General features: G+C 42.0%; 1 protein-coding gene across 1 annotated transcript in view; it reads left to right on the top strand.

Annotated features, from left to right (window-relative positions):
• Positions 1–1143: 1143 nt before the first annotated feature.
• Positions 1144–22863, top strand: part of SYAP1 (synapse associated protein 1) — a 41162-nt gene continuing 19442 nt past the window's right edge. The window contains exons 1-6 of the mRNA XM_082247806.1: positions 1144–1499; positions 7769–7887; positions 8687–8753; positions 15357–15430; positions 18052–18191; positions 21574–21719. Of these exons, the coding sequence (XP_082103932.1) occupies positions 1268–1499; positions 7769–7887; positions 8687–8753; positions 15357–15430; positions 18052–18191; positions 21574–21719 (778 nt within the window). The 5' untranslated portion in view covers positions 1144–1267. The remainder of the gene's footprint in view (positions 1500–7768; positions 7888–8686; positions 8754–15356; positions 15431–18051; positions 18192–21573; positions 21720–22863) is intronic.

Genomic DNA, 22863 nt, shown 5'->3' with positions numbered 1-22863 from the left:
GGGCACGTCGGACCTTGAACATGCCTGAGCTCATCTCTACTGACCACAAACATGGGGCTTGACTTACTAAAGCTGGAGAGTCCAAAATCTGGTGCAGCTGTGCATGGTAGCCAATCAGCTTCTAACTTCCGCTTTTTCAATTAAGCTTTGACAATAAAACCTAGTACACACGCAACGAATTTCCGCCGGCCGGTCGTCCGTCTTTTGTCCAGAGTGGTGTCTGTTGGTTGGAATGTGCCTAGACTGCACACTAATTTTCTCGCACGACAGAATTCTACTTCAGAAGTGATGTCATGTGTTGGATTGGTTTGTGTGTTCTTTCATCTCTGAGCATGCCCAGTCTTGCTCATAAGATTTTTCCCCATTTAAATCTGTACTAATGAGACGAAAATCGGACGGGTTTTGACGGTCGACAAAAATTATATAGCCTGCATGCCAGATTTTTTTCGGCCGAAAAGTCAAAGTTGGTTGTCGGAAGCATCATACTAACAAGCTGAAAATCGGCAGATTGGTCGTTGGACGAAAATTCCCGGCCGAATTTCTACTCGTGTGTACGGGGCTTAGCAGGCAGTTCACACTGCTATATGCAAAACGCTGAGGTTATCAATACAGAGTTAACGACACCCCCAGATCAGTTTGCATATTGCAGTGGGAGCTGTCAGTTCGGACATGAATTGGATCGCATGGGTGTTCCGATTCTGGTGCGGACCTAAAAAAGGGTCCTGTGTGACCTTGGTCCGAATGCAATGTGAATTCAGCCATACTGGATGGCTGAATTTGCATCGCACAGACATAACATGTGATTTACAGAGCAGTGTGCTCCGAATCACATGCAATGTCGGCCATCGCACATATGTGAACCAAAGCTGCACCAGATTTAGCACTCTCCTCTCCTCTAGTGTGCAGTATACAGGGTGTGGGGCAGTAGCTTCCAGTACAGAAGGCAGAGGGTCAGCCTGACATTCAGGTAAACACACAGCTTTGTAATGTGAGCTCAGCTGTATACAGGTGCATGCTGGCTCCTCCAGTCACGTGTCACCTGCCCCGCACAGCTGGGGGGAGGAGCCGGATGTGCCTGATCCCCCTCCGAGTCATTTGGCAGAGGGGCCGGTCATGTGACTTATACAGCATGTGCCATTGGTTGGCATATGTGCTGTTGACGTAACGCTCAGAGACGAGGAAGTTTTGATGCTCCGGACAGGAAGATAAACACGAGCATTCGTCATTCTCGCCGAGCGGTGCTGGGGGCTCAGGCACTGCAGCCGACATGCTACGAGGGCTGGGCAGCTGGCTGGGCTTGGACCCCGAGCCGGACATGCAGTCTGCAGAGGAGAAGGAGCAGCAGGAAGTGGTGACCGAACAGAGGGGGGAAGACAAGAGGGGCTGTGTACAGCCTGATGAGGAAGACATGAGGGATCGTGTACAGTCTGAGGAGGAAGAGGCGCCCCCACACGACGAACCCGAGGATGTGCTCGTCAAACAAGCCAAAGGCTTCGGCAGTGAGTGTTCTCTGGGGGGGTCACCCCAACATCTGCATGGGAGACACAGCACAGCCATCATCACTGGCATCTGACAGCCCTCTCTGTGTAGGGGAAGGTAAACACTGTGTGTGGAGAGTTCCCTTCACTTCCTGTTCTATAGACACCACAGGAAGTGAGAGATCTCTCCAGAGTCAGGGGTGCACCCAGTGTGAGGAAACCCCTCTATAGACACAGCAGGAAGTGAGAGATCTCTTCAGGGTCAGGGGTGCACCCAGTGTAAGGAAACCCCTCTGTTTCTGTGACAACTCAGAATGTGTGTGGAGAGTTCCCTTCACTTCCTGTTCTATATACACCATAGGAAGTGAGAGATCTCTCCAGAGTCAGGGGTGCACCCAGTGTAAGGAAACCCCTCTGTTTCTGTGACAACTCAGAATGTGTGTGGAGAGTTCCCTTCACTTCCTGTTCTATAGACACCACAGGAAGTGAGAGATCTCTCCAGAGTCAGGGGTGCACCCAGTGTAAGGAAACCCCTCTGTTTCTGTGACAACTCGGAATGTGTGTGGAGAGTTCCCTTCACTTCCTGTTCTATAGACACCACAGGAAGTGAGAGATCTCTCCAGAGTCAGGGGTGCACCCAGTGTGAGGAAACCCCTCTATAGACACAGCAGGAAGTGAGAGATCTCTTCAGGGTCAGGGGTGCACCCAGTGTAAGGAAACCCCTCTGTTTCTGTGACAACTCAGAATGTGTGTGGAGAGTTCCCTTCACTTCCTGTTCTATATACACCATAGGAAGTGAGAGATCTCTCCAGAGTCAGGGGTGCACCCAGTGTAAGGAAACCCCTCTGTTTCTGTGACAACTCAGAATGTGTGTGGAGAGTTCCCTTCACTTCCTGTTCTATAGACACCACAGGAAGTGAGAGATCTCTCCAGAGTCAGGGGTGCACCCAGTGTAAGGAAACCCCTCTGTTTCTGTGACAACTCGGAATGTGTGTGGAGAGTTCCCTTCACTTCCTGTTCTATAGACACCACAGGAAGTGAGAGATCTCTCCAGAGTCAGGGGTGCACCCAGTGTGAGGAAACCCCTCTATAGACACAGCAGGAAGTGAGAGATCTCTTCAGGGTCAGGGGTGCACCCAGTGTAAGGAAACCCCTCTGTTTTGAATGTTTGTGGAGCGTTCACTTCACTTCCTGTTCTATAGACACCACAGGAAGTGAGAGATCTCTCCAGAGTCAGGGGTGCACCCAGTGTAAGGAAACCCCTCTATAGACACCACAGGAAGTGAGAGATCTCTCCAAAATCAGGGGCGCACCCAGTGTAAGGAAACCCCTCTGTTTTGAATGTTTGTGGAGCGTTCACTTCACTTCCTGTTCTATAGACACCACAGGAAGTGAGAGATCTCTCCAGAGTCAGGGGTGCACCCAGTGTAAGGAAACCCCTCTATAGACACCACAGGAAGTGAGAGATCTCTCCAAAATCAGGGGCGCACCCAGTGTAAGGAAACCCCTCTGTTTTGGTGACAACTGAGAATGTTGGATTTTTCCATCAGTCACCAGTAGAGAGAGAATCTCCCAAGAAGGGAACACAGACTGTAACAGTCAATATTCCTATCGCACAAATTCCTGGAAAAGGCTCAATAGTAATAGGCAGTGATGGGCTCTGGTGTGTTGGGGATCCTAATCCGGCCACAGGCAGTGAGACATTTCCCTGTCCATAGCTGCACACGTTGGGAAATGTCTCGCTGCCTGTGAATAGCGGTGCTCAGTGTTGGCTTCCTGATGTGATCAGGCAGGTGGGCTGCGACTAGGATCCCCAACACACCAGAGCGCATCTTTAGTAATGGTCATCAGGCGTGATGAAAGGGTTCTGCACAGATCTGACTTCTTTGCTGTGATGTCATATCTCTTCAATGAAAACATTTTGACTTTATCTAAATATCTGTGATGTGCTGGCAAATAGCTTCACAGACTCTGTATAAACCCAACACAAGCATCATGTCAGTCCCCTTTTTTGGTCATGATATACAGTGTCCTCTCCATTACTATTTCCAGGGCTCATGTCACCTCTTTTCAGCCATTGGATTGCCATGAATGATGTCATTTCTACATATGTACACAGGAGTGACATCATTTCTGTCACTCAGATCCATTCCTGACATCTGACAGATTCCATGGATGATCTGGGAGTGTGCAGAGCACTGCGGATGTACGCTATATGAAGAATTGCCAGGTACAAAGGGAAGGATAGGCTTGTTTCTCCATTTTAATACTACTGCTGGAGAAATGTATTAATGTAGAGTTAAAGCTGAACTCCAGGAAACAAAATGTTTACAATTGAGACTGATCTTCCAGTTGGTGCTGTGGAGGCTTCCTGTCTATTTGGCCCCTTTCACATGGGCAGACAGATCAGGTCCACCTGTCAGTTTTTAGGTGCACCTGACTGGACCATCCATTGCCCTCTATGGCGCCATGGACGTAAAAAGACCCCTCATGTTTGACACCCGCCAACATCTGACCCTTTCTGCTAACAACCAGATGAGGATCCATTCCCCATCCGTCTGTTGGCTCAGATTGCAGCCGGGTGTAAAATGACAGGCCCATAGAGGAAAGTGGGCTGTGTCCAATCCCCCGCTTGGCAGACAGTCTGCCCATGTGAAAGAGCCTCTTACAGTGGGTACAGCACCTCCTCCATCCAAAAAATGTCTCCTATTTTCAGTGAACGCAGGATTTTCTGGGGTGTATGAATGTCACTCTCGACCCTCACAGAAAGTCTTGAATTTACTGAAAAGAATAAAACTTTTTGAGTGGAGACGGTGCCAAGCGAGTTTCTTGCTATACTCTCTGTAAAAGACAACGCAGCACCACCTGAAAGATCGTATGTGGAAGTGACTACTACTGGCAATTTGAGCATCCTCAGCAGCCCTGCAGATGCTGCATAGCACTCAGAGGTAACCACACTGGCCCACTCCAACTTCTAAAAATCTTATTTTCCTGGAATGAAACTTTACTGTGTTTAACTCCCGCTAGTTTCTGGCTATCTTTGTTCTTACAAGTTACTATTGACACTTATGTAAGACTTGGTGGATTGGTGCCTGTAGCAGGCCCCAGCATATGGCTTTCAGCTCCCTTTGATGCTCAATACTTAAAACATATGTGAAAATGGTTTGCCTGCTCAATGTCTTCGCAGGATAAAAATAGTGGCTTTTACCACTGCACTCATGTCCAAGGGTAACTCCACTTTTCATGGGGGGAAAAAAATAATATAGCATTTACAATCGCTACTCAATTCAAATTGTAATTTCATTTTTTTTTATTGAGAATTGCCTTTCCTTTTCTAACTGCTGTGCTGTTATTTTCTGTAAAATACAATGCGGTTACCTGGAGGCGTTCTGTACACAGAAATGTCATTTCCTGCTTGTGTGATTGGCTCACTGATTTTCCCAGAAGTCTGCACTAAGATACAAGTCAGAGTTTTGACACCCCCTGCAACAAATAGTCATTTTATGGTGAGATAATCTCAAATGGAAATTACCTCTAAAGGGATGCAGACCCTGCCAATTTTCTCATTAGAGCCCTGCAGGTGCAGCAGTTGACTGATAATAAAAAATCACTCCCATTGGATTCATTTTGCACATGGACACAGACAAACAGCTATTTCTTAATGGAAAAAAAAAAAAAAACAGGAAAGAATCTGCAACAAAGGTTGTAAAGTTTTTTGCAATGTGCATAGATCACACAGAGGGGAATGTTTGTTTGTTTGTTTGTTTGTTTGTTTTTTTTGTTTGTTTGTTTTTTTTCAACAGAAGTGGAGTTGTGCTTTAGTCCCCGTTCACACTAAGGCGACCTGTAAAGCGACCTGATCGCCTCATAGGTCACCGTAGGTCGCCTCCCATAGGGAAGCTGCGGACCCGTTCTAATAGGAGCGACACAAGTCGCTCCGACTTAGAAAAAGGGTCCGGAGCTTCTTTGGGGCGACCGCCATAGACTTCAATGTTATGAAGTCCGTGGCGGCCGCTCCGAGGTCGCGGCGCGCTGCTCGCACCGCAACCTCGGAGGTCGCGGTGCGAAGTAGCGTCGCTTGTATGTGAACGGGACCTTAAGGCCCCCTTCACACTGGGGCGACGCTACTTCCCGGGGCGACCTCCGAGGTCACTGCGCGCTGCTCGCACCGCAACCTCGGAGCGGCCGGCATGGACTTCACAACATTGAAGTCTATGCAGGTCGCTCCAGGTCGCCCCAAAGAAGCTCCGGACCCTTTTTCTAAGTCGGAGCGACTTGTGTCGCTCCTATTAGACCGGGTCCATAGCTTCTCAATGCAAGGCGACCTGTCAGGCGACCAGGTCGCCCCAGTGTGAACGGGGGCTCAAGGTGAAAGCTGCCATGCTTATCCTTACTGAACTCTTTGGTGGGTCTCTGATCTGAACTATTGAGCATGTTCATTTTAGGGGTCTGAAATCTCAAGCACATGCTTTGTTATTCTAAAGGCCCGTACACACGTACCGATCGTCGGCATACAAACGTCGGTGGACGAAGGATCTGCCGATTGTACGCGTGTTAGTATGGTGCCTCCGACAGATGTCTGCGCACAATCCGCGGACAAAAGTCTTTCTTGCAAACATGAAAATATTTGTCTGCCGACACCAGAACGGACGATTGTTCGCCTGTCAGTACACAATTCGGCCGACAGACCGCAGATTTGCAAGACTGGGCATGCTCAGAAAATAGAAAACACAGGGAAAGTTAACCATTACATGACATCACTTCTGCAGTCGGCGGACAAAATTCTTGTGCTGTCCTTGTGCTGTCTTTGCACTTTTCAGCAGACACCGACATCCCGGGGAGAAAAGAGGAACATTTGTAAGCCGACCATCGGTACGTGTGTACGGGGCTTTAGAATACTTAGATTCTTCACATCCGAAGTAGTAAAGTAAGGCGAGATTGGCTTCTGTATTATGCACCTTCAAACAAAAGTCAACATCCATTCCCTGAAACTCCAATTCCTCTAACAAAATCTTACTGCTAAAGCCTTTTGATTACCTTTTCAGATGACACTTGTGTTTGTGTACACGGTGCTGACTCCTGGCATTAGCACTTGTGGGAGGGCACATGATGAACAATAGCTACAACATCCAAGCTAAACTTTGCTCCAGTCCTCCATTGTTTTAGCTTTGAAATAAATATTTGACTTGGCTCAATATACCCAGGCATCAGGGCACCCTTTGTGGTCATCAAGCATGTGCAGCAGGTGCCTCATTCAATGTGTATAAACCCTATATTGTCAAAAGTATTGGGTCACTTGCCATTAAACACACATGAACTTTAATGGCATCCCAGTATTAGTCCATTGGGTTCAGTATTGAGTTGACCCACCCTTTGCAGCTATAACAGCTTCAACTCTTCTGGGAAGGCTGCCCACAAGGTTTAGGAGTGTGTCTATGGGAATGTTTGACCATTCTTCCAGAAGCGCATTTGTGAGGTCAGGCACTGATGTTGGACAAGAAGGCCTGGCTCGCAGTCTCCTCCTTAATTTTACCCAAAGGTGTTCTATTGTGTTGAGGTCAGGACTCTGTGCCAAGTTCCTCCACCTCAAACTTGCTCATCCATGTCTTTATGGACCTTGCTTTGTGCACTGGTGCGCTGTCATGTTAGAACTGGAAGGGGCCATCCCCAAACTGTTTCCACAAAGTTGGGAGCATGAAATTATCCAAAATGTCTTGGCATGCTGACACCTTAAGAATTCCCTTCACTGGTACTAAGGGGCCAAGCCCAAGTGCTGAAAAACAACCCCACACCATAATCCACCCTCCACCAAATGAATTGGACCAATGCACAAGGCCCATAAAGACATGGATGAGTGAGTTTGGAGTGGAGGAACTTGACTGGCCTGCACAGAATCCTGTCCTTAACCCGATAGAACACCTTTGGGATGAATTAGAGAGGGGACTGTGAGCCAGGCCTTCTCATCCATTTTTGACAATGTAGTGTATAGCTCTATATTATTATTTTTTTTTTTTTTTTTTGTAGCTTAATCGCTAACATCGACTCTTCTTCTTCTTATCATTATTATTTATTTTTTGATTCCACACTTTGCAGTGTAGCTTTACCCCAAGGGTATTTTTTGATTCCACACTTTGCAGTGTAGCTTTACCCCTTGTGTTCCTTTCCTTATAATAGTAAACCGAGCAGGAAAATAGAAATTGATTAGATGTTTTGTTAACTGTACCATTTTACATGTATTTGTAGGTACTATCCTGTTTTATATTTTTACCTTTTTACAATGTTCATTTTAGGTTATCTCCTGAATTTTGCTTCAGTTGCCACAAAAAAGTTATCTGACTCAGTTGCTGAAACTGCCCACACCATTAAGAAGTCAGTCGAAGAAGGAAAAATCGATGGCATCATTGAGAAGGTGATGTGTTTGACTTCATACAGTATAGTGTGTATATAAAATAATATAAATTAAAGCTAGCTATAGACATATGGTGGTGTTTAGCTTCCTGAGGTATATGTGCTTTAAAGGAGATGCTTTCATTTTATATCTGCAAACGATAGTTCTTTTTAGACCATCCAATATAAGCTAACTTTTTTGCTGTGAGTTCAGCCTGTCTGCTGGTCATATCTTTCCACAACTTCCTGGATTCTCCGCATGCTTTGCAGCTTCTCCTCTGCTGTTTTCTTCCAATGTCTAAGGACTACATATCCCATGGTACCCTGCTGCCTGCAAGCAGTGATTCCTGTACTGACTCCACCTCCTGAAACTCCTCTCCACCTCTGTAGTTCAGAAGCCAGGCCCTTTTATTACACCACCATGCATGAATGTCCACCTCTGAGGCTGCCCTTTTCACAGGGGAAAATATTGATCGTTGGGGAAAAAGCAATCCCAGCCAGCCATCTTTTTTTCCCAAGACTGGTCAGATGTTAGGAGGTTGCTCACATTTAAAGTGTGCAGAAATAATAGCCTAGTCACTCCCTTCTTAAATCCACTGGATAGAGAGACCATTATCTAATGTCCACCCTCCTTGTGAATAAATTGGTGATTTAGGAGGTTGTTCATATAATATAAAATTTGCTTTCACAATGTTCTATCCACGTCCCATGTGTTGTATGTTACAGACCTAGTCTTCATTACACAAGTGAGTATTTTTGTATTTCTAAGAATAGAGTATCAGGTTTGCACACTTTGAAATGTTTTCTTTTTAATTTTTCAGACAATTATTGGGGATTTTCAGAAGGAACAGGAAAAGTTTGTGCATGAGAAGAATGTAAAAAAGACAGGTATATTATGTGGCCTATTTGTACTGCATTCTATGTATGCAGCCAAAAGTTACCTTGAATTTTGTTTATGTTCATATAATATTTAATCTATTAAATTATAGTTGTATATCTTAAAGAGTAACTCCACTTTTGTGGGGAAAACAAAAATGATAAAATTTAATAAAAAAAAAAAAAAAAGAAAATCCCGTATACAATTGCAACACAAGTCATATTGTAGGTGAATGTTGTTAAAAATTACTTTTCTTTTTCAATCTGTAGCTCTGTAATTTTCTGAAAATGCAATGCAGTATGGCTACCTGGCGGTATTCTGTACACAGAATGTATACTGAACGTCCCCCAGTCCTGCTTCAGTGATTGGCTTTATTATTTTCCCAGAAGTCTGTACTACGGGACAATACAGATTTTTTTTTTTTTTTTTGCACTGCCTGCAACAAAAACTTCATTTTTGGTGAGATACTCCCAAAGGGAAATCACGACTAAGCCCCCGTTCTCATCAAATGCAGCTTTGAAATCAAGCTACTTCAGCGCAATTGCAAAGCAGCGGGTCGGTGCAATTTCATGTGCGGCTTGTTGACATCTGTGCAGCTTCATTCACAGATGTCAATGCAAGTCGCACATGAAATCCCCAAAAATTGTGTAGGAACCTTTTCCAAGTAGGCATTTCACTGATTTGAACAACCAGTTCCATAACTAGAAATAGGGTGGAACTTGTCATGCAACTTTGATTTGACAAATCCCAGGTCGCGCTGGTGAGAATGGGGGCAAATCTTGCCAATTTTCTCATTAGAGCCCTGCAGGTGTAGCAGCTGATTGATAATTATAAAATTGCTGCCATGCAGATTCACTCTACACATGTACAAACAAGCAGCTATTCCTTTGAATTTGCAGCAAAGTTTGTTAAAGTCCTTATGATGTACATAACACAGAGGGCATTTTTTTTTTTCAGATATGTATAGGAACTGTACTTCTGTTAAAGAGGAACTGTAGTGCATTTTTACTCTTTTTCGAATACCAGACCAGAGTTATTACATCATTGCTAAGAAGTTCACTGCAAATAAATCTACAACGAGCTCCATTGTCACTATTCCAGATGATTTGGCTCCTGTTTCAGCAAACTTCCTTTAAACTTTGCCTGCCCCTATCTAATGTGTCAGAAATGCACACAGGCACAACATTTTTAAGGGATATTAATGCTGTGCTTTTGGCTGCTGCCGTGGGACCATATTAACCCATACACCAACTAGGAAGCACATGAAAGTTCATCTAAGGCTGGGCTCACATATATGTGGATTGGATGCATTTTTAACCACATTCAATTCGCATAACATGTGAATGTGACTGGCTCTCAATGGAGCCGGTTCATGCTAGGGTTGCCACCTATTCCCTTTAAATCAGGACACACATTAATTACACAGGTTCTGTGGCTGATTAAGGTGATAATTAACTCAGTGCCTTATGAACATTATATTAGCCTCCGAATCTGTGTTATTAATATGTGCCCTGGTTTAAAGAATGAGGTAGCAACCCTAGATCACACATGCCTGGGGCAGCTGCGGTGCAGTTTTGAAAAGGGCCCTGTGCATTTTTGGGTCCGGTTCAGGTTTGAAATTCAGGCAAAAATTTACACCTGAACTGGTGAATAGGAACGAACCAGACTGGACTGCTCTCCGCAGCTGGACGCGTGTGAACCCAGCCTAAATGCTGGATGACAGACTATATGTCACCTTAGCATTCAATGTTTCAAGAGTGTAGAGCATGTGTAGAACATTCTGGAATGGCTTTGAAGAACGCTACTTTACAGACTTCAACATTGTCAGTATTAAAATACCTTCTACATGTAAGTGTCAGGAATCTGAAGGGTTATCAAACAAGTAAGTGTGCTTAAAGTTCAGTGGTCATCTCCTACAGTCTGTCCATCACACTTTGGGGTTAATTTACTAAAACTGGAGAGTGCAAACTCTGGTGCAGCTGTGCATAGTTGCCAATCAGCTTCCAGGTATTTTTGTCAAAGCTTAAAGTGGTTGTAAAGCCACTGTGTAATATTGCTACAATCCACTGTGTTACATTAAATAATGTGCCCAGTGATATGCCGCTTTATACCTTTCATAGTCCCGCTCAGCGTTCACGTGACTGCTCACCGCTCTTCCCTGCCGATCTGAAAACTACAGGGGGAGGGGCTGAGAATCCCCTGTTGACATCAGCCAGGCAGAGGGGAGGAAAGGAGAAAAGCAGCAGGCGGTCACTTGAGCACCGAGCGGCACTATGAAATAATGTATACAGCGGCATATTTACCCTGGACACATTTAATGTAATACAGTGGATTGTAGCAATATTACACTATTGTAGCTGCAGAGGAAGGGTGGGCACTGACATTAGCTGACAGGCAAGGAGGGAGGGGGAGAGAGGGAGCAAGGAGAAACAAGGGATGACGGAGGCACATAAACCGACCACGGTATCAGGGGCTCAGCAGTCATGATAAAACGTGGTTAGCTTACAGGGGGGGACGGCAGGACCAGGCAGGATCAGCCAGGTATTGTAGATGAAACAAGGAGACAAATTACACAGCACAAGCACTGTGCTGTATAACATGCTTTAAAGCAGGGGTCTGAAACTGGTGGCCCTCTGTTGCAGAACTACAAGTCCCATCATACCTCTTCCTATGGGAGTCATGCTTGTAACTGTCAGCCTTCCAATGCCTTATGGGAATTGTAGTTCTGGAACAGCTGGAGGGCCACCAGTTTGAGACCCCCCTGCTTTAACCACTTCTGGACCGGAAGAATTTGCCCCCTTAATGACCAGACCATTTTTTGCGATTTGGCATTGCGTTACTTTAACAAAATATTGCGCGGTTGTGCAACACTGTACCAAAATGAAATTTGAGTTCCTTTTTTCCCCACAAATAGTTTATTTTGGTGGTATTTGATCACCTGTGCGATTGTTTTTTTTTTTTTTTTTTTTTTTTTTTTTTTTTTTTTTTGGCGCTATAAACAAAAAAAGAGCGAAATTTCTGAAAAAAAAAAACTAAATTTTTCACATTCTGCTTTATAACATTCCCAAAAAAATGTAAAAATCAAAATTTTTCAGCCACTTTTAGGCTAATTTGTATTCTGCTACATATTTTTTTGTCAAAAAAATCGCAGTAAGCGTATTTTGATTGGTTTGCTATCGCGTCTACAAACCAGGGGGAAGAATTGTCATTTTTTATTTAATTTTTATTTACTAGTAATGGTGGCGATCTGTGATTTTTTTAGCTGGACTGCAACATTGCGGCGGACAGATCGGACCCCTAACTGACATTTTTGACACTTTGGGGGGACCAGTGACATTACTACAGTAATCAGTGCTAAATAATATGCACGGTTACTGTAATAATGACATTGGCAGGGAAGGGGTTAACCTAGTGGGTTATCAAAGGGTTAAATGTGAGCCTAGGAGAGTGTTTACTAACTGTGGGGACCTGTGATCCTATATATAAGATCATTTCAGACAGAAGAACGGTCTCCTGTGTTTACAACAGCTGACCGTCTTTCTCTTTGTGGGGAGCGATCAAGGCTGCCCCCGCTGCGTAGTGGGGACAGGAGCGTGTCGGCGCACGCTCGCCCCCCAGCAGCAAGCACATGACCGACGTAGGGCTACGTCGGTTCGTGCAGGAGGGCCAGCCTGCCACAGTAAATGTGCGGCGGGCGGTCCGGAAGCTCTTTTTTTTTTAATTTTTTTTATTTTTTTTTGGGTTACAACCACTTTAATTGAACAAGCTGAAGTTAGAAGCTGATTGGCTATCTTGCACAGCTCCACCAGATTTTGCACTCTCCAGTTTTAGTAAATCAACCCCGTTTGCCTGCCAGTATGTGTGTGTGTATTGTGAATATTCGATTCTTTGCAGAACGTTAAGAGCTATATTGGGATTTAGTTAGGAGCTTGGTGGCCTTCCAAAAATGTACAAGGTACTGTACAATTGTTTTTATTCTATGTGCTAATAATTGATGTTAATGAGTTACAAAAGAATGCTTAAACATAAGATTTTAGAGGTGCCTAAAAATACTATGCTATTAAAATTCCATCAGTTTATTACATTAATAAAAACATTAAAACATATGGCGTACTTTTGCCCAACATAGCTTCTTATTTTATATATACACCGAAATACAGTTTAATCCATAGAAATGTTACAAGTATGTTTCACAGCATATCCTTCCTCTTCCCACCCTATTCATTACCACTTGACTCTTTTTAGTTTTTTCTAAAACTTGATAGTATAAAAGTTCAGAATGGCTCAGGCAGGGGGGGAAATTGAATGACTTTGTCATGATGTTGATGTCTTTTATTTGTCCCAGATACCCCACTTCTTTAGGTTCTGTGAAACTATAGAAAACAATCCATATTCATTTAATAAAAAATTATTGTAGTTACATCAATACTGGGATCCAGATTGTGGAACTGGGGACTAGAGATGAGCTTGGGCCTTTTTGAGTTTGCACGTACCCGATCCCGCCAGGAAGCCGACACTGCACTCCACTAATCACAGGCAGTGAGACATTTCCTGGTCTGTGCAGCTGTGGATCGGGAAATGTCTCACTGCCTGTGATTAGTGGAGTGCAGTGTCGGCTTCCTGGCGGGATCAGGCATGTACGGACTCGAGCATACCTCAGCTCATCCCTGCTGGGGACCCATGAAACATGTCATGACAAAATCATTCAATACCAGAGCCATTCTGAACTTTTATACTATTTGAATTTTTGTAATCTCAAAGGAGTCAAGTGGTATTGAGTAGGGTGGGAAGAGTTATGATATGCTGTGGATATATGGATTATATATCTGTGTATATAATAAAAAGTACCTATGTTGGGCAAAGTATGCCAAATGTTTTTATGAATGGAATAAATTGATGGAATTTTAACTGTGTTGTATAAACATTGGATTTTCGGCACCTTTAGTGCCTATTCACACTACCGCGACTTGTCAGGCGACTGGTCAGCCTGACAAGTCGCGGTCCATGCAGTGCTACGGGAACCGTTCTAATAGGAGCGACTCAAGTCGCTCCGACTTAGAAAATAGTTCCTGTACTACTTTGGGGCGACATCGGAGCGACTTGCATTGACATTCATTATATGAAGTCCGTGCAAGTCGCGCCGAAGTCGCGGTGCACGCAACTTCACAGGTCGCCCCCAAAGTCGTGCTGCGGTAGTGTGAACCGGCACTTAAAGTCCCACGTTTTAAGGAATTTTGTGTGTATTAAAATAAATAAAAAAACGAGATAGATGGAGATATGTATATATGTGTGTGTGTATGTATGTATGTATGTATATGTAGGTAGGTGTGTGTGTGTATGTTTGTTTTATTTTTTTTTTATTTATTGCGAATTACTTTTAAATATTTGCAAGTCTATTAGTGTGTTTATTACCAGTTGAGGATTTGAAATCAGAAAACATAAAAAATGTGGTGATTATTATTCTTCTGTAGATGGCTCTGAATTGTGTATTGTGCAGCATTTAGCCTGTCTAGTTTTAACAGTGCAGCATGCCATTGTGAATCATGTTGACCACTCTTCTATGTTTCCTTTTACATTGTTTGTCCTGCCCAAGTTGTAGTGTTAATGCCTTTATTGCAATTTACACTTTCAAAGAACAGATACAGCTGGTATTTATAAATATGCAGATACAACAGCTGCATTTTGGTTATTAATGATTTTATTTAGCATTTTACATTTTAGCTGACTTGCATCAAAGCTTAGCATAAGGACAAAGGGATAAATGGGGAGTGAATGTGAAGAAAGCCACAGTACGTCGTCTGCAGAATTTTGTGCACCATTGGATCCATTATTCCCATTAATCCCTGATCAGACTGGCCATACAAAGGCAGTGCAGGCATTTCCCCTTTTTTTTTTTTTTTTTAAACCAGCATAACATTGGCTTAAAATTTTTAGTAGCTTTGATCATATTAGCAACCTACTATTAACAAATATTGAAAGCTATGATTTGATTTTACAGATTTGAATAGAGCTATTGATAGAGTAGATACAATTGCATAAAAATAGATTGCAAACGAGCCCTGACAAATGCAGTCTAATAAAGTGTTCGTATTTTCCCCACATTCTTTCAGGGTTTCTGTAACTTTGTTGCCCTGTAGTTGATAAAAAAAAAAAAGTTAATCATTTAATGTGCGTGGAACTGCATCATGTTCTCTTACATTTTAATTCTCCACTACCCCTGGTTATACATTTTTAGAAGGCAGTTGGCAGAATGTGTGTAATCTGGCTACCAAAGGTGGACCCATTATTCAGTGCTTTCCTAAATATGAATGTTCAGCTTGGCTGAGAATTTCTACTAAGGTAATGAAGAATGGAGGCAGAAAAGGAGAAAAGATGCAGGCAGAGTCTGCTCACGCCACTTGTCCTGGTGGGACAACTGTGTTTGGAACAGGTCTGCCTGATCAATTGTTTCCCCTGAGAAAATTTATGCAGAGGTAATCAAGACTCAAAAGCATGAAACCAGTTGCCATCTTCTGTACTGTCTGGCTTTCTTCATTGCTGACCATCTGAAAATTTCTAGTCTATTTTGCCCTAGTACTAGAAGCATAAACCATATATTTGTTTTGTCTTATTAGATGCAGCAGTTCCTCCTTGGGTTGGGTACAGCGAAGAGGAAACTATTCAGCAGCAAATCCTGGCCTTGTCCGCAGTAAGAACTTCTTTCATCTGTGTAGTGTTCTGGTATCTGAAATTTATGTAATTTACCAGCTCCCGACAAGCAACTCCACCACTTAGTCCCTTTTAATGCAGTCTATTTTAGTGCCACTTTTGTCCGTGGGGTGAATACAGGTTCAGTATTCAAGGACCCTATACTAAATTTGGATTCAAGAACACTACTGAATGCTGGTTAATTTTTCAAGGACACTACACTAAATGTGGGTTTGATATTTGGGGACACTACACTAAATGTGGGTTTGATATTTGGGGACACTACACTAAATGTGGGTTTGATATTTGGGGACACTACACTAAATGTGGGTTTGATATTTGGGGACACTACACTAAATGTGGGTTTGATATTTGAGGACACTACACTAAATGTGGGTTTGATATTTGGGGACACTACACTAAATGTGGGTTTGATATTTGGGGACACTACACTAAATGTGGGTTTGATATTTGGGGACACTACACTAAAATCTGGAAATACTTGTATTTTTAGGAATGGTCAGTGAATACTGAACCTGCAAACCATTGTTTATGGGGCATACAGAGTGTGATCTGTTTCTACTTTTTGATGGTTGGAATGCATGTCTATTCACTTCCCCTCTAAAATGATTTATTATTAAAGGTAATTTAAAAAAAATAAGTAAATCTATATACTTACCTAAAATAATTAATAATTGTTTCGAGCTAGGATGTGTACAGCAAGGCTGCCTCACATATCCCAACATGGGATATGAAATTGAATAAATCTAGGTGGCGCTGCCTAAAAGGTGTGTAATCCTCATAAAAAATATATAGTGAATAAATATAAAAAAAGTCAATAAAATAATAAAGATGTTGTCTCCTTGAACAATTCATACATAGAAACCGAAGTGATATATTACATGCATAATCCAATGGTGATCAAATAAAACAAACTCCAACACACTATGTCATATAAATCCAATAATGCAAAAAGTGCTTTTAGTGCAAAAAATGCAATACATAAATTATCACATAAATGTATAAATAAATATTATAATCCAAAAATTGAGTCCTTTTTATAGGGTAATAAAGTGCTAAGTGCACAAAAGTGCGATAACATTCTCTGGTGGTGAAATACGAAGGGGAGTCCACTCGTGTCCCCCCCCCCCCCCCTCTCAGGTCCGCAACCACCAGAGGCTTGAACCCCTACAGGTAACTGGAATATGGTATATCTCCTTCTCCACCTCCAGTATGTCGGGTCACTGGGGGCTCCAATCACAGGGTGATATGGATAAAAAGGGGCATCTCATAGTGTAACTCCGTATATATTATTACGTTATTAATAAAGGTAAATGCACTTACAATACCACAATGAGTCAAAGGCTGTATATGAAAAGCCGTCTGTCTGTGTGCTGTATCCGGAACGTGATGCGTACCACGGACCGGAAGCACGAGGCCTGAAGTGACACGATAATGCTCTACGCTTTCCACCAGAATGACGTCATCAGGACCTGCTTCCTTTAGGGATTTAATGCTCTGGTAAATGCGGACCTGAGAGGGGGGAGTCAAGGGGATTCACCTTTTGTATTTCACTACTAGACTGTTATTGCCCTTTTTATGCACTTATCACTTTATTACCCTAGGACTCGTGAATTTTTATATTATAATATTTATTTATACATTTATGTGATAATTTGTGTATTGCATTTTTTGCACTGAGAGCACTTTTTGCATTATTGGATTTATATGACATAGTGTGTTGGAGTTTGTTTTATTTGATCACCATTGGATTATGTATGTATTAGTTATGTTTCTATATATGAATTGCTTCAAGGAGATAACACCTTTTAATTTTTTATTCACTATATTTTTGAGGATTTCACACATTTTAGGCCATACCACATATACCTCTTTCCTATATTTATATATACTTACCTGCCCTGTGCAGTGGTTTTGCACAGAGCAGCCCCGATCCTCCTTCTTCCCAGGTCGCCGCGGTTCTGGCCCCTCCCTCCTGCCGAGTGCACCCAGAGGAAGCAGCTTGTTATGGGGGCACCTAAGCAGGCTCGCTCCTGGGCTGCTGCTCTGCATGTCCATGCATACACAGAGCCGCGGCCCGGCCCAACCCCTCTCTCTCCTCATTCGCTCACTGGCTGTGATTGACAGCAGCGCTGTTTTCTCAGCCAATGAGGAGGAAGAGTCCCCAGACAGCCTAGGCTCTCGTGCACATTGCTGTATTGGGGTGGGGTGGGGGGGGGGGGAGGTGCTGGGGAACTGCTACACAAGGAAGGTTTTATACCTACATGCATAGAAGGTAAAAAAAAAAAAAAAACCCCATGGGCCTTTATAACCACTTTTTAAGATTTATGTGAAATGGTCTTGTAGGATTAGGTTGAAGCTTTCCACTGGCAAATGTCTTCAGCGCTTGGGATACTTTCAAATAAGTTGCACAGTTTATCTGCACCACTGCAGCCTGTTTTAGAGTAATTTGTACAGGTGGACATTTAGAAAGTCTTGTCCATGTGAACACTATTCTAAAGCCAGAAGATGTGGAATATGCAAGCAGCAGTTGCATTACTGTTATCTTGGCTGTATTTATAATTTCTGCTCATGTTCTAATGTTTGTGTTTGGTATTCTAGGATCGAAGAAACTTCCTCAGAGATCCTCCTGCCGGTGTCCATTTTAATTTTGACTTTGATCAGATGTACCCTGTTGCTCTTGTAATGCTTCAAGAAGATGAGCTGCTTAACCGTATGAGATTTGATCTTGTCCCCAAGCTGTAAGTAAACTGAGTTTGTTGTCATTTCTCATAACAAAAACCTTATCCGTTTTCTTTTTTACTTTGGCTCTTACTGCTGTTTATCACTGGTGGTGTGTATTCTATGCAATATTTTCTGAAAGACCTCAATAAGAAAAAATACTGCATTGTGGCCCCTAGATGGAGCTTGTGATCATAGGAGACTAGAATCCTATTACGGTACAAAGCATATGGTGAAAATGAGTTGTACCTGTGTGCATGCTAAAACCTCAAAGGGCAGGGAAAGAAACAAATCACCACTCAAAGGCTGTCGGCTGAACAAAAAGACCCAGGGCGAACTGTGGTAATCCTAGGAAACTGGGTGCTCGCCAAAGGTCCGCAGCCTGGAAAGTCCATATATATTGTAGAAAGAAAGCGGCACCTCCAGTAGTAGGAAACTTGAATTATTGTAGAATAAAAGGTCCAACATCTAACATGCAAGACAGACTGGATCAGCAGACGCGTTTCACACCATGTGCTTAATCATTGCTGATTGTAATTAGATGTGTGTCTTCCTTTATGGATCGGGGAAAATCACCTTATCCAATCAGAGAATAAAATCAAAGAAGTTTCTCACACCCGGCTCCAACAAAAGGAAACACCTTCATCCAATTATAATACTAAACATATATACATATAATGCTCTAATCTTTTCAGGTTTGTGTGTGTGTGTGTGTGTGTGTGTATGTGTATATATATATATATATATATATATATATATATATATATATATATATATATATATATATATATATATATAATATATATTACAAATACTGTACATCTAAACAATGTCTCAGTGAGCAGCATGTAGATTGCACAATGTTCAAAAGATGATAGAATAAGCAAACACTGTATCAAAAAACATATAAAATCAACAAAGTATGAAAAGAAAAAATCTTTCCACAAATCACCAACAAAACAAATGGATACATATATGCAGATAATAGTATAGCAAAAGAATACACATATGATGCGCATAGAAAGAAGGATAATTATGTGTTGTTAATATAACAGTCATGCACATCATATGTGTTAAAAAACCAGCTGAACATTTGCAACCATTAAAAACTAGACAAAAACATATAGGAACTATATGTATATGTATACGCAAATCAATATGTGAAGCAAGAGTTATCACGCCCATGTTTGTAATGTTTTAATATTTAATGTAAAGGGAGGTCTTTGGAATATATCTATAATTAATAAGAAGCCTTTGTAGATAATGTTCCACAAAGACGCAAACCCCGTATAAGATTTTCTTGCGTATATACAGTGTCTTGCGAAAGTATTCGGCCCCCTTGAACTTTTCGACCTTTTGCCACATTTCAGGCTTCAAACATAAAGATATAAAACTGTAATTTTTTGTGAAGAATCAACAACAAGTTGAAGTGGAACAAAATTTATTGGATATTTCAAACTTTTTTAACAAATAAAAAACTGAAAAATTGGGCGTGCAAAATTTTTCAGCCCCCTTAAGTTAATACTTTGTAGTGCCACCTTTTGCTGCGATTACAGCTGTAAGTCGCTTGGGGTATGTCTCTATCAGTTTTGCACATCGAGAGACTGAAATTTTTGCCCATTCCTCCTAAACAGCTCGAGCTCAGTTAGGTTGGAAGGAGAGCGTTTGTGAACAGCAGTTTTCAGTTCTTTCCACAGATTCTCGATTGGATTCAGGTCTGGACTTTGACTTGGCCATTCTAACACCTGGGTATGTTTTTGTGAACCATTCCATTGTAGATTTTGCTTTGTTTTGGATCATTGTCTTGTTGGAAGACAAATCTCCATCCCAGTCTCAGGTCTTTTGTAGACTCCCATCAGGTTTTCTTCCAGAATGGTCCTGTATTTGGCTCCATCCATCTTCCCATCAGTTTTTAACCATCTTCCCTGTCCCTGCTGAAGAATAGCAGGCCCAAACCAAGATGCTGCCACCACCATGTTTGTCAGTAGGGATGGTGTGTTCAGGGTGATGAGCTGTGTTTCTTTTACGCCAAACCTAACGTTTTGCATTGTTGCCAAAAAGTTCGATTTTGGTTTCATCTGACCAGAGCACCTTCTTCCACATGTTTGGTGTGTCTCCCAGGTGGCTTGTGGCAAACTTTAAATTACACTTTTTATGGATATCTTTAAGAAATGGCTTTCTTCTTGCCACTCTTCCATAAAGGCCAGATTTGTGCAGTATACGACTGATTGTCCATAGGACAACAGAGTCTCCCACCTCAGCTGTAGGTCTCTGCAGTTCATTCAGAGTGATCATGGGCCTCTTGGCTGCATCTCTGATCAGTCTTCTCCTTGTATGAGCTGAAAGTTTAGAGGGACGGCCAGGTCTTCGTAGATTTGCAGTGGTCTGATACTCCTTCCATTTCAATATTCTCGCTTGCACAGTGCTCCTTGGGATGTTTAAAGCTTGGGAAATCTTTTTTTGTCCAAATCCGGCTTTAAACTTCTCCACAACAGTATCTTGGACCTGCCTGGTGTGTTCCTTGTTCTTCATGATGCTCTCTGCGCTTTAAACGAACCTCTGAGACTATCACAGTGCAGGTGCATTTATACGGAGACTTGATTACACACAGGTGGATTCTATTTATCATCATTAGTCATTTAGGTCAACATTGGATCATTCAGAGATCCTCACTGAACTTCTGGAGAGAGTTTGCTGCACTGAAAGTAAAGGGGCTGAATAATTTTGCACGCCCAATTTTTCAGTTTTTTATTTGTTAACAAAGTTTGAAATATCCAATAAATTTCGTTCCACTTCATGATTGTGTCCCACTTGTTGATTCTTCACAAAAAATTACAGTTTTATATCTTTGTTTGAAGCCTGAAATGTGGCAAAAGGTCGAAAATTTCAAGGGGGCCGAATACTTTCGCAAGGCACTGTCTGTATGATTTTAAACTAGAACAAGAAGAACTTGCTAACTTGTACCTGCGGACCATGGATATATAATGTAAATAATCCATGATTCCAGGTAGAAAGAGAGTTTTCTATCCCCCCCCTAATAGACAACCAAATCATACATATAAGAACTGTTTTATAAATTGTATTGGATCAACTCACTATGATGAGGATGACTAAAAGTGTAGAAAGTATCATATACACTTTTACATCTAAAAGGACTGGATAAAGAAAATTAAGAAAGACTATAAAGGGAAATTTCACTCAAAATAGTGAGATACATCCCACTCAGTTCATTCCTTGTGGGATGCGAGTGCCCAATTGGAATATCCAATACTGTATACCTCTCTTTTGCATAGGCTTTTAAAACCTCCACATGACAAATTTCTAATACATAGTCCCCTTAAAGTCAAATGTATTATCAGTCTATGGTAATCTTTCCCTTTTTTTCTTTTCTTGGTCTTTTAGAGTAAAAGAAGAAGCCTTTTGGAGGAACTATTTCTACAGGGTATCGCTAATAAAACAATCTGCACAACTAACTGCATTAGCAGCCCAGCAATCCACAGGCAAATCTGACAAGACAAATGGCAAGCCAGATGATGGTGGTTTAGAAGGTACTAGAAATATGGCTTTTGTAACTAGAATTATATGTTTTGTAATACTTTTGAAGGTTCGCTGGGAAAGTTATTATCTAGGTCATAGTATAGCCAGTAGTAGTCTGCCTGTGACTGAATGTGACTAATTTACCTACTTTACAGTTATTCACTTCAGTGGGGGAGATTTACTAAAATTGGTGTACACAGAATCTGGTGCAGCTCTGCATAGTAACCAATCAGCTTCTGGGTTTTATTGTGAAAGCTTAAAGCTGGGTACACACTATAAAAAATTGGGCAAACAATCGCCTGATTTTCCTTGATGTTTTACAGTAAGTCCAAACAGGATGGTACTAATTGTACAAAAATTCTCGAACAAAGGCTTTTTTTTTTTTTTTTCACATATTGTTTGTTTCTGATCATGTACTATACATGATTGAATAATAGAAATCAGCAGAGTTCCCCTCAGATCTAGAGCAACTGCACTTGCAGTGCACGGTCTACACTGCATGTGGAAAGTATTCACAGCACTTCACTTTTTCCACATTTATTTTATGTTACAGCCTTATTCTAAAATGGAATAAATCCATTATTTTCCTCAAAATTCTACAAACAATATCCCATCATGATAATGTGAAAGAAGTTTGTTTGAAATCTTTGCAAATTTATTAAAAAATGAAAGAAATCCCATGTACAGAAGTATTCAGCCGTTGCTCAGTAATTTATTGAAGCACCTTTGGCACCAATTGCAGCCTCAAGTCTTTTTGAGTATGATGCTTTAAGCTTGGCACACTTATTTTTGGGCAGTTTCTCCCATTCTTCTTTGCAGGACCTCTCAAGCTCCATCAGGTTGGATGGGGAGCATTGGTGCACAGCCATTTTCAGATCTCTCCAGAGATGTTCAATCGGGTTCAAGTCTGGGCTCTGGCTGAGCCACTCAAGGACATTCACAGAGTTGTCCCATAGCCAATCCTTTGTTATCTTGGCTGTGTGCTTGGGGTCATTGTCCTGTTAGAAAATGAACCTTTGCCCCAGTCTGAGGTGCAAGCACTCTGGAGCAGGTTTTCATCATGGATTTCTCTGTACACTGCTGCATTCGTCTTTCCCTCGATCCTGACTAGTCTCCCAGTTCCTGCTGCTGAAAAACATCCCCACAGCATGATGC

This window comes from Pelophylax lessonae (genome assembly GCF_965119305.1).
Source record: "Pelophylax lessonae genome assembly, chromosome: 2".
Taxonomy (NCBI): domain Eukaryota; kingdom Metazoa; phylum Chordata; class Amphibia; order Anura; family Ranidae; genus Pelophylax; species Pelophylax lessonae.
This window is presented reverse-complemented; position numbering and strand designations above follow the sequence as displayed.